The 10,995-nt window shown below is 63.7% G+C and overlaps 3 protein-coding genes across 7 annotated transcripts; 2 read left to right on the top strand and 1 right to left on the bottom strand.

The window, feature by feature from the left end:
* The first annotated feature begins 798 nt into the window (after positions 1-798).
* FKBP2 (FKBP prolyl isomerase 2) lies at positions 799-4,141 on the top strand. 5 transcript variants are annotated; one of them, XM_036326819.1, is made up of 5 exons: positions 799-818; positions 2,756-2,924; positions 3,251-3,363; positions 3,882-3,917; positions 4,005-4,141. In XM_036326819.1, the coding sequence occupies exons 2-5, from the start codon at positions 2,760-2,762 to the stop codon at positions 4,117-4,119; spliced, it is 429 nt and encodes a 142-aa protein (XP_036182712.1). In that variant the 5' UTR covers positions 799-818; positions 2,756-2,759; the 3' UTR covers positions 4,120-4,141. The 5 variants fall into 5 exon arrangements, with proteins under 5 accessions (XP_036182712.1, XP_036182709.1, XP_036182711.1 ...); XM_036326816.1 differs by lacking the exon at positions 799-818 and adding an exon at positions 1,381-1,529; XM_036326818.1 differs by lacking the exon at positions 799-818 and adding an exon at positions 1,448-1,529 and having other exon boundaries at positions 2,732-2,924.
* On the top strand, positions 1,536-2,593 carry LOC118665366 (PE-PGRS family protein PE_PGRS16). The gene has a single exon (XM_036326813.1). It carries the CDS (start codon positions 1,661-1,663, stop codon positions 2,456-2,458), a length of 798 nt encoding a protein of 265 aa, XP_036182706.1. The 5' UTR covers positions 1,536-1,660; the 3' UTR covers positions 2,459-2,593.
* Positions 4,142-4,595: 454 nt separating the features above from the next.
* PPP1R14B (protein phosphatase 1 regulatory inhibitor subunit 14B) lies at positions 4,596-6,858 on the bottom strand. The gene is made up of 4 exons (XM_036326812.1): positions 6,385-6,858; positions 5,277-5,360; positions 4,958-4,990; positions 4,596-4,867 (listed from the first exon to the last, which is right to left on the bottom strand). Exons 1-4 carry the CDS (start codon positions 6,640-6,642, stop codon positions 4,799-4,801), a joined length of 444 nt encoding a protein of 147 aa, XP_036182705.1. The 5' UTR covers positions 6,643-6,858; the 3' UTR covers positions 4,596-4,798.
* Positions 6,859-10,995: the final 4,137 nt, after the last annotated feature.

Here is a 10,995-nt window from a genome sequence, read left to right as displayed (position 1 = left end):
GTCCACAGGCCGACGCTCTATCCACTGAGCCAAACCGGTTTCGGCAGGTTTGCGTATGTTTTGACGTAACAGAAAAGAACACCCATCTCCCCCGCTGGGCAGCACTGTGTCTCCTGCTTTTTGCCCCCCTGTAACTTAACTCTAACGCTGTGCACCTGCCTTGTCCCCACCTCACTCCCACCTCCCTGAACGGGAAGCACCAAAGGTCCGTGGCTGGTGGGCTTGGTTCGAGAGATGGGCCCCCAACCCCAATCCCCCAGTTTTCTCCACCTTCACCTCCCTTTCACCTTGGGTGCCCCTGCTTGGGACTCTCCTGACCTTTATCAGCCCCAGTCCAAGCTCACTGCCCAGCCTGCTGCCTGCAGACTCCCCTGCTGCCTGGCGCTGAGTGGGGTGGTCCAAAGGCCAACTCGGTACAAAGGGCTTTGCCCTGCTGAGGCAGGACCTTCAGGGAGAGGCCAATGCGAAGCACCCACCCTCCTGTCAGACTTGAGGGGGTGACAGCGATCTGGTTGGGCCCAAGGCAAAAGTGGGTTAGCCCAGAAGAGACAGTTCCTGAGTGATTAGTATCTTCACGTCATGATAGCCATGCCCTCGGTGAAAATGCCACAGCCCCATTGGGATGAGAGATGAGGGTTAGAGACCCAGGGCTACCATCTGCGTCCACGTGGCCTCGCTGGACACGCACGATGCTTGGCACCACCTCCTTGCTGAGTCCTCAATTCTGCGGTCAGCTCTGTGACTATCTTCCTTTTCATTTGATGAAATAGGCTGATTGACCTGGGATCTGGCCTCAAATCAGCTGTCTCCCTAACTCGGTAGGTTTAGCTGCCTGCTCGCAGCAGAGTCGCTACTTAATGGAGATGTTTGCTGGGTACTGGGCGCCTGAAAATAACAGCCACATCACTGCAGGCTGAGCCGGTGGTCAGTGGGCGACATGCAGAGGCAAGCCTGGACGCCGGGGGCGAGAAGGGAGCGCACCGGCTGTGGCGGCGCCTGGCGGTGGGCCCTGCAGGGTGGGTGATCCAGGCCGCGGCACAGGGACGCCAAACCCGCCAGGCCAGGAACTTTGCTCAAGGTCAGAGTCGGTCAGTGACCGGCGGGCCCTGAGTTCAAACCCGTCTCACTCTGAGGCCGAGTCTTTCCACAGCAACTAACTGGGAGCGGTGGGTCCCGAAGACCCCCCAGAGACGTCGCGGGCAAGGCTGGGGGCGACGCAAAATGGCGTCTCAAGACCCCCTCTAGGAACCGCGCCCCCTGACCTTAATCTCACCTCCACCGGAAGTGCCTGTAGTCCTTTCGGAAGTCACTTTCACCTAACCTTACGGACTACCGCTCTACAGGAAGTGACGAAAGTCACGTGGTGCTAAAGGGCGGGGCTAGGGCGATACCCTCCCCCGCGGGCGGGTGGCGGCGGGATTCGTGCGGCCCAATGAGGGCGGGCGGCGTGGCCCGGGCTGGTAGCTGCAATGACGCGCCTGCGCAGAGGCGGCGGCACGACGAGTTGACTCCGGGGGCGCGGCGAGGAGGTGAGCGGGGGCCACAGCCCGGGCTGAGGGAGCCGGGGTGTACGCGGGCAGGCTGGGTCAGGTCGGGGTCCCGAGTGTCAAGGAGGGCAGGGTACGAGGAACCTGGAGGCTGGTGCGGGAGCTGTCCGGGGATGCCGCAGGGGGAGGGCCCTCACGCCGCACGGGGCGGGGCCCCGGGAGTCGGGGCGGGACGTGGAACAGAAACGGGTGGGGCCTCTGAGCTGGTATCTGCGGAAGGCGGGACTCTGAGGCTGGGGGCGGGGCTAGGACTTGTGGGGGGCGGGGCCTGGACCTTGGAGGAGGAGCTGGAACAGGCGGAAGGCGGAGCTTCGGGTTTGGAGACGAAGGGGGACGAGGCCCAGGCGCTGGGGGCGGGGCTTCAGCCGGTGAGTGGCGTGGGTACAGTTCAGGAAAAGGGACCTAGTTCTGTCGAGGGTGGGGCTCCAGGGCTGGGGGCGGAACCACGCCCTCTAAAGGGTGGGGCCAAGGAGCCAAGCGCAGGGGTAGGCCCAGGTAATGGCCCGGGGCGTCCACGCGGGGGCGGTCTCCGTGGTGGCCGGGCCTGGGAGCGTGGGAGGCCGAGAACTCCCCCAGGAGAGGTGGTGTGGGTTGAGCGGGCTCGACGGTCACCGGACACGGGGCCAGTCTGGGTGCCCCGCAGACCCCCGAGGGCTCAGAGTTGGGGAGGCGCCCCGGGCGGAGGCACAGGGTCGGCCTGGGGGATCTCCCCAGAGGACCGGGGCTCCCCGGAGCCACCCAGCGGCGATGTGTGGGTGCCTCGAGGCCGATCCCCTGCAGCGGCGGCAGAGGTGTGGGTGTGCTGGGCAGGGGGCGACTGGGTTTGGCGTGAGTGGTGTCGCCCGGTCAGGGCAACTACTGTGCAGCCAGATAGGGTCTGGACTTTGCGTAAAGGGACCGGTGGGAATTGAAGAACGGAGTTGGGGTCCAGGAAGGAAGGAAGGGCTGAGGGTGAACAAAGGGGCGGGGCCCTGGCTGCTGTGGCCTCCCCTTACCCCCTCCCCCCGCTGCTGGGGTCCTCGGGCAAGCCCCCTTCTCCCTGGACTGGTAAGTGTGACCGCGGAGCCCGGGGGAGAGGGTGGTGACCCGGGACGAGGGGATCCCCAGGGGCAGGCAAGGTACGGTGGTGTGGAATCCTACTACCTGCAGGTATTCCATACCCTTCCTGCCCTCCCGGTCGATTGGTCGGTCGGGATCTGTTCCCGCAGAGACATGAGACTCAGCTGGGTCCTGACAGTACTGTCCATCTGCCTGAGTGCCCTGGCCACGGCTGCGGGGGCCGAGGGCAAACGGAAACTGCAGATCGGGGTCAAGAAGCGGGTAGACCACTGTCCCATCAAATCGCGCAAGGGGGATGTCCTGCACATGCACTACACGGTGGGTGAGGAGGCGGAGCTTTTGGGTGTGGGTGGGGATTCGGGGACCAAAAAGGACTTGGGAGCCAGATTCCCCTGCTAAGGTGGGTGACCTTGGGCAAGTCCCTTCTCCCCTCTGCCAGTTTCCACGGTTCTATCCTGCTCTTCACTGTCTACTTCCCAGGTTGGCACTAACAAAGAGTTACAGTGTACTGTGAGCTGCCTAAGGCTCTGTCCCCTTCTAGGACTAGGGCCACCAATTCTGTGGGGGACAGCTTGATGGGGGTAGATGGGGGTGGGGTGCTAGCAGAGTGGAACCAGCTCATTGGCCTTCTCATGGTCCCACAGGGGAAGCTGGAAGATGGGACGGAGTTTGACAGCAGCCTGCCCCAGAACCAGCCCTTTGTCTTCTCCCTGGGCACGGGCCAGGTCATCAAGGGCTGGGACCAGGGGCTGCTGGGGTGAGTCAGGGGCCATGGCTGTGGTCCAGGTGAACTGTGGGAGGCAAGCCCCAGGAAAGGGGGGGAGGGGAGGGCGGTGGGAGGCAGGGAGCCTGAGTGCTGCCACATGCTGACTATGTGTCCTGCAGGATGTGTGAGGGGGAAAAGCGGAAGCTGGTGATCCCATCAGAGCTGGGTAAGAGGTCCTTCCTGAGTGGGTGTAGGGTTCGGGTACGTTTGGGGAAGGGTGAAGGCTTGGCTCAGCCTCTGATTGGTCTCCCCCACCCATTCATTACAGTTCATGCCTCTTCCAAGTTTAACTGTGTCCAGCAATTCCAGGGCAAGACCCTTGAGGCACTCAGCTCTGATGTCCACCTTGTGCCCTTTATCTGGCCTTTGCAGCCCCCTCTCACCCATTACACCTCCATTGCTGGCTGTTACTGAGCTGGGCAGAAGCCTGGTTTCAGCCTGGATGTCTGCAGAACCTCTCTATCTGACCACAGCTCACTTTGTGTTTTTTGTGTGTGCATCTTTGACAGGGTATGGAGAGCGGGGAGCTCCCCCAAAGATCCCAGGTAATATGCCTTCTTGCCTCCTGTCTGTTGCACCTATCCCCTCTCCTGTGGCCCTGGTTCTCATTCTGCCTCACTTCCCTGCTGCAGGTGGTGCAACCCTAGTGTTCGAGGTGGAGCTGCTCAAAATCGAACGACGTGCAGAACTGTAGCCAAGCTGGGGAGGGCCGGTGGAGAGGCCCCCATCAGGGACCAGACTGTTTAAGGAAAAAAAATCTTAAAGCTCATGAAATGAGCCTGTGTTTTGTTTGTGGGCCCCGAGAGACTTAGAAACCACAGTCCCAGCCTCTCCTCTTCCTCGGCATCCTGTACCCGTCTCCTTTTGTGGCTTCAGAACCTTGGGATCTAGGCTCAATAGCCTGGGGGGTCAAGATAGCCAGGCCTTGGATAGCATGGTGGCCCTTGCCCAGAGTGAAAAAAGAATTCTTGCTGCCAACAGCAACAGTGCCCCCCCTACTCCCCAGCCACTTTTAGCTCCAGGTCTGGGAGCCAACACTGGGCTATCACCATGACTACATGGCCTTCAGGAAGGCCTACAGTCACTTGGGGAGAAGCTGAGCTGGTAACCATTACAGAGCAGTGTGTCCCCCTAAAAGAGACCAACCAAGCCTGTTAGCTGCACCAAAGGCATATCCTAGCTTTATTAAAGGGCCCGCGTCGCAGAATCAATATAAAAACACAAAAAGTCCCATCAGTTTAATAATAATAAAAAAACCCCAAAATGGAAAACAAGGGGCAGGGAAGAGGCCCCTAAGTGAGGGGCACAGGGAGCCCTGCTCATGGCACCAGGCCTGGCCGCAGGGCCCCTTGGTATTGCTGTTGCTACGAGGTCAGGGGGCAGCGATTGTCCTGTGGGAGCCACCGTTCACCTGGGTTGAGGACCCTTACTTCTTCTGGGGTGTGCTCAGCTTCTGCATGCCCCGGATCTTGTCCAGCAGGCCAGAGATGAAGGCCTGGACAAGAGGGAGGACGTTAGGAAGACAAGATCCCAAGAAGACAGAAGCCCAGGCTCTTCTCCCCCACCGTCTGGGGAAACCACTTACCTCAGTGGGTTTGTAACAGTCAACCAGCAGCTCCTAGTGGGACATAGGGGGAAAGTATAGCTGAGTTCTCAGGAACAGGGGCCTGGAGTTGACCCTGCCCACTCCCAAGGGGCTGGGGCCACCCCGAAGGTCAGGATGCCATTACTAGGCAAGGAGCATAGGCCCTGTCTGCTGGAGGCAGAAGCTGAGGCTCAGTGCCACGGAGCTGGCGCGTCAGACAAAAGGCCTGGCCCCAGAATCTCACTTACCCAATTGGCACTGCCTCCCTGCAGCCCTCCACTCCAGCTCCCCCAACCTGACCCTGCCACCCTTCTCTCACCTTGACCCTGGCAGCCCGGGTATCATCACTCTCCATGTCCAGGAGTTCATCCACATCAATCTCCAGCTCGGGGATCTCCTCTTCCTGGGGTGGGGGAGGAGGGAGAGACAAAGGCCTGAGTTGGGGAGAGGGTAAGAGAGGGGGGCTTGCTGGCTGAGGCCCTGCCCTACTCGGGAAGAGCCAGCCCTCTCTGCCCAGCAGACAGCAGCAGCTGCTCTGAGGAAGAAAACAGATCAGGCCCTTGCCAAGGAAAACTGCCCGATGGGGGGGGGGGGGGGGGTAGTACTTCCTGTCTGCCAGTTGGGCACCCTAGGTGCCAGACAGCTAGGGCTGGGAACACTGCAGACGTGTCTCCCTAACTTCAGGACCCCCCATTTTAACCAGAGCAGGTGGGGCCAGCTGTCCCAGCTTATCACAGCCCTTTCCCCTCCCCCAAACACCTGTCACACTTCCCAGGAGCAGGAGGAAGTGAAGGGTGAGGGGTCAGTGAGAAGGACCCAGGCCTGGAAAGGAGGAAACAAAGAGCACATGCTTTGCTGGGGGGCGGGGGGCGGTGCCTGCCACCCCTCCTGCCCGGGAAGCACCTAAGGTCTGGAGCCAGCAGCATTCCAGGGCTAGGCTAGGACGGGCAGCGCGGGCAAGCCCACTCCTCCACCCTGCCCCCAGGGGCCTGAGTCACCCTGTGAGCAAGAAGGAGTCATGGGGTGGAGAACAGGACCCAGGGAGCCGCTAGCCTCCCCCTCGCCACGATGGGGCCCATTGGAATAACCCCGACGCTTCACGGTCCCCTCGCCCACCAGGCTGGGTCCCGGGACCAGTCTAGGCCAGCAGGCACCAGCCCCCCTCCACTGCCAGCGCAGGGAACCCCAACCTGCCCAGGCCAGGCCCCCCCACACCTGACCAGGTAGTGGCCGGAGGGGGCGGCGGGGCAGACCGGAGGGACTGAAGTCAGACAACAAGGAGCTCACTCTGGGGGCGGGAGGCAGGCGGGCGGCGCGCGCGGAAGCGATGCGCCCATTGCCTGCGGGTGACAGGCGGGCTCCAGGCGGGGTTCCCAGGCAGCCCGGCGGGGGACCGGCCCGAGGGGGCCGGCCGGGCGGGGACACACCTGGCAGTCGTAGAGGCGAGTGAGCTGCTCCAGGATCCACTCCTCCAGGTTGAGGCGCTTCCGTAACTCCTTGCGGTCGTACTTGACCGTGACCTTCCCTTGGCGCCTCACGGGGCCATCGTCGTCCGCGCTCCCCGGGCCCTCGCCCGCGGCACCAGGCGGGCTCTGGAAGTAGACGCGGGGCCCGGGGCCGCCACCTCCCGGCCCGGGAGCCGGGGCGGCCAACGCCGCGCCCCCCGCGGGGCCGCTGTCCGCCATGGCGGCCGCCGGGGCCACGTGCGCGCGTCCGGCCCCTCCCTGCGCCGCCGCCTCCCGGACGCCCGCCGGCTGGTGCGGGCCGTCGGCTCGGCTGAGCTGGTGGCTCGACTCCGCACGACTCCGCGGCGAGGGCGGCGGCGGGGGCGCCCGGGGGCAGCTGCTGCCTGCGGAGCCCCCGGGCCTGGCTTGGCCGCGCCCCGCCCCCTCCCCCGATCCGCCCGCCCTTTGTCCCCCGCGGCCGCCGCCCGAGCCGCCGCCGCCGAAGTCTTTCTCTGTCTCGCTGGCTTCCCCGCCCCCGGCCACACCCCCTTAAAGAGCCAGTCCCGCCGCCGCCCGCGCTCGACCCGCCCCGGCAGGGCTGCGGGGGGCTCCCCTCGGCCGGGTGGGCGGGCTGCCCTCCGCCCCGTTCACTGCCCTCCCAGCGCGTGTCCTTAGCGCCGGGCACCGGGATGTGTGCCCACCGGGCCCTGGAGTTCCGCCCTCGCTGAGCGAAACCGGGGGCCGTCCGGGAAGGGAGGGGAGCGGCACGGTGTGCGGGCGGATGTCCGGCGAGGAGAAGGGGAGCCCGGCGTCCGGGTCCCCGGCGCTTGGCCAGCGCGGGGCGAGCCGGCTTCTCCGCGCGGCCGACACGTGGGCCCGGCTCCCGGGGGGGGGGGGGGGGAGTGGGCAAGGCCAGCGGGAGCTGCCGGGCCCCCGGATGCCCTGCTCGGGGGGGCCCCGCGCCCCTCCTGGTGGAGGCCCGGTCGGGGGCTGAGCCGAACGGCCCCGGCGGTCGGAGGGGCCAGACCCCCGGCTGCCACCGCCCACCGGCCAAGATGGCGGCGGCGCAGGGGGTTCGGGGAGGTGTAGTTCGCGGGCCCGGCCTCGCCGGCAGTCCCTCCGGGCCGCGGAGCCGGGCTGGGAGCGCAGCACGCGTCTGGGGTGCCCGCCTAGGGCTGACCTTCCCAGGGCGCGGCCCCGCGCACCCCGCCACGTGCATACAGACGAGGGGACGCAGGCACAGGGAGCGGGGAGTGGACGGCCGGTGCTCATGACGATAAAAAGAATAACGACGGACCCACAATACGCGCCCGCCCGGGAGCGGCTCCGCACAGCCGGTCCAGCTGCCCGCAGGTGCCGGCCCTCCGGTCTCCCGGCCTCCCGCGCCGCCTCCCTTAGCGGATGCTCGGCTCATTCCTGCCCGCCCCCTGTCCCCCCACCTCCCGCCCCCCCTCCCCACACACACCATCCCGTCGGATTTTCTGTGTCTTTAGAGTCTCTCGCATTCACTTGTTCGTTGTCCGTCTCCCACTTCCAAACCGTGAGCTCCGCGGGGCCGAAACCTGCCGGACCCGCGTGCGGCGGAGGCTGGCGGTGGGGCGGGCGTGCTCAGCGGCAAACCCGCGTGTGCGGAGCACATTACCGGACCTCGCTGAGCTCTCGGCGTCGGTGTCAGACCCACAGGCTGAACAAATGACTGAATGAACGGCGTCCTTTGTGCCTACATTTCCTCCTGAGGTTGCGGCGAAGATTAAATAGGAAAATGCATAGAAGGTTCAATGACTGCACCAAAGAGGTTCATTAAGTCCCACAAATACAGATGCAGATCAGCTTGTGATGCCGGGCCCCTGACACAGTCTCTACTCATCCCCTACCTCCCCTTAGACACCACCCAATAGGGTTGTGCAGCTCCTCTGGGATGCTCCCGCCGATGGCAGGCTCACTCCCCACAGTTTCCAGCAGAGTATCGCGGTCCGAGAGCCAGTGTTTCTGTGCCCACCCCTCGCAGACACCTCTCTGCCACAGGAGGGATTGAGAGAGGTTGAGACGGGAGCCAAGCTCGAACCCAGGACTTTAGGCTCACCCCGTGGTTGGAGAGAAGAGAAGGCAGGACCTGGGAATGGGGGAAGGAAGATGCAGAGGGGCTGGAGGTGTGCTTCCCTGGGAGGGGCCTGCTCACTGGGTTGTGGGCAGGCTCACCAAGCTCAGCCTGGGGCAGGTAGAGTGAGCGGAGGCCTCCTCCCTCCCTCAGCCTCCCCTCTGGCCTCAGTCTCCCTTCAGCCAGCCCTTGGGGCAGGGGAGGGGTAGACCTTTGTCCTTATAGATTGGCAGGATCCACCCTTTCCACCAGGAACCCCATTTCTGGCCTGGCTCCCTGACCTCCTGCTGTGAGCCTGGACTGTTAGGTGGGGCAATTTACCCAAGTCCAAATTCCCCAACACACTCCATCTCACCACCGGTCTACTCTTTCTGAACGGGAACATTGATTATGGCCTTGGAGTCCTCGCGGTTAAGGAGAGGGATATGCCGCAGCTTGCTGTGGGGGTGGGGCCTAGAGGCCATGAAGACCTAGGTACCAGCCCTAGCTCTGCCCTCCAGGTGCTGTGACCCAGAGGCTGACCGTCCTGTCCCTCCTCCCTTCAGGGCTGGTGTGAAGGCTTCCTGTCACGTCCAACTTTCATGGGGATAACAATAACCCCTGTGGGTTCTCGGGGCAGAACAGGGAGGATCCAGTATGCCCTTCCTATCTTTCCCTCTCTCCACCTCCGATGCCACCCCCAGGGCACTCCCAGATTCCTGGGGCCAACTCCCTGTCCATCAGTCCCTTCCCATGGCCACCCACACTGAGAAGAGTGAGTGCAGATGGCCATGCTGGCCCCCTGCCTTCTCGGAGGCTGGGCTGCCTTGCACGAACCTGGGTTCATTCACGTCCTGGCTCTGCCCAGTAGGGTTCGAAGACGTGGGCAAGTCACTTACCTACCCTGAGGTTCCTCCAGGGGCTGCTTCTACTGACCTCCAGTGGTGGGTGGCTGAGCTCTCAGTGCTCTGTGCCCACATCCCAGCCCTAGACTTCCTGCCCGACTCCCCCTGGACTGGAGTGTGCCGCCCTGGCTGCTCCTCATCCTTCCAGCCTCAGGCTGTGGCCTCCCCAGCCCCACCCTTCCTGGGGTCCCAGCTCCCCTCCACCAGCTCAGCCTGCTTTCAGTGCCTCCTTGAAGCAGAGGCCCTTGGGGGGGGGGGGGGCCCGTGGGCCGTGACCGCTCCCTTAATCGAAGGTAGAGGCCGGAAAGGCGGCCTTCCTTCCACCATTACCGCTTGCCGAGAAACCCTATTATCATTACCAAGGCTGGGAGAAAGTGTCCGAGGAGGAAGGAGCCCTTTAATGGGGGCAGCCCTGGCCTCAGGAGACATGGGTGGGAGGAGAGGCTCAGGCCCAGGAAAAAGTCTCTGTTTTTGAAGGAGCTACTGCCCAGTGCTTCCATGAGGTGCACCTGCCCGAGGCCTAGGCCCACCGCTCAGACCCCTAAGCTCAGGCCCTGCGAGCTGGCTGGCAGGCACCCTGCCCCAGAGTGGATGCATGCCCTTTCTTCCGTTCTCCCTGATGCCCCCACAGCCTGCTAGCCATCCTTTAGATGCCCAGCTTCCTGTAGCCAGGGGTCACAGGTTACCCATTTGTTTATTAATTCTGGACCAGGTGACGGAGGCACAGAGAGACTAGGTCCTGTGGGATCAGAGGCCAGTGTCCACCCTGCATGCCTGGCTGTGCCCAGGAGACGTGGCTGCTGGTCTCTGAGGGGCACCGCTCTGCGGCTTTGCTGAGAGATGAGGATGACAAGTCCCGACCCCCTTTCTTTTTCTCCTCAGGGTCAAGGAGTGGAGAGATCACAAGCTGACCTCCGGACACAGGGCTGGAAACCTCCTCCAGAGCTGTGCGACCTTGGGCAGGTCCCTTCCCCTCTCTGGGCCTCCATGGAGAATAATCACACCTCACAGGGCCTTGGCCAGAGACAAGGAGATCCCTGAGGTTAGGGTTGGTGCCCCACGCGGTTGGGATTTGTGGAGAGCCGGTTCCAGGCAGGACTCCCCTTCGAGGGCTGAGAGCCTGGGGCAAAGAGGCCTGCAGGGCACGCTGCTCCTTGACTGACCCCTCCTCCCCCAGAACCAGCTTCGTCTTTTCTGGGTTTCTAGGTGACTTGGCTGGCCCCTCTGGATGAGTTCTACTTTAAACTTGCTGCTGCCACTGCCTCTGTATTGGGGGGGCTCCCACAGGGGCCCCCAGGCAGGAGCCCCCCCAGCCAAGCCCTGCGGGAGGGGCTGCAGCCCCATCCATCCAGCGCCCATGCGCCTTCCTCCTCCCATCCCTGGAACAAAGATTTCAGGGCACCTGCTGTGAGGAGGCTGGCGTCGCAGGGCCTGGCACACCCCCTCCCCGCCCCCTCCACCTGGAGGCTTCAGACCCCTCTGGGCCATGAGCAGCTGTCCGCTTCACAGTGTTTAGTAAGGATCCCGGGGACCAGGGGGTCTGCCGCACAAGAAGGGGGTGTTCTAGGCTCTCTCTCAAAGGCCAGGATGCGTGGGTCCTGAAAGAGGTCT

Source organism: Myotis myotis, unplaced genomic scaffold (genome assembly GCF_014108235.1).
Source record: "Myotis myotis isolate mMyoMyo1 unplaced genomic scaffold, mMyoMyo1.p scaffold_m19_p_10, whole genome shotgun sequence".
NCBI classification, from domain to species: Eukaryota; Metazoa; Chordata; class Mammalia; order Chiroptera; family Vespertilionidae; genus Myotis; species Myotis myotis.
The sequence above is the reverse complement of the archived record's forward strand: the minus strand, read 5'-3'. Positions and strand labels throughout refer to the sequence as shown.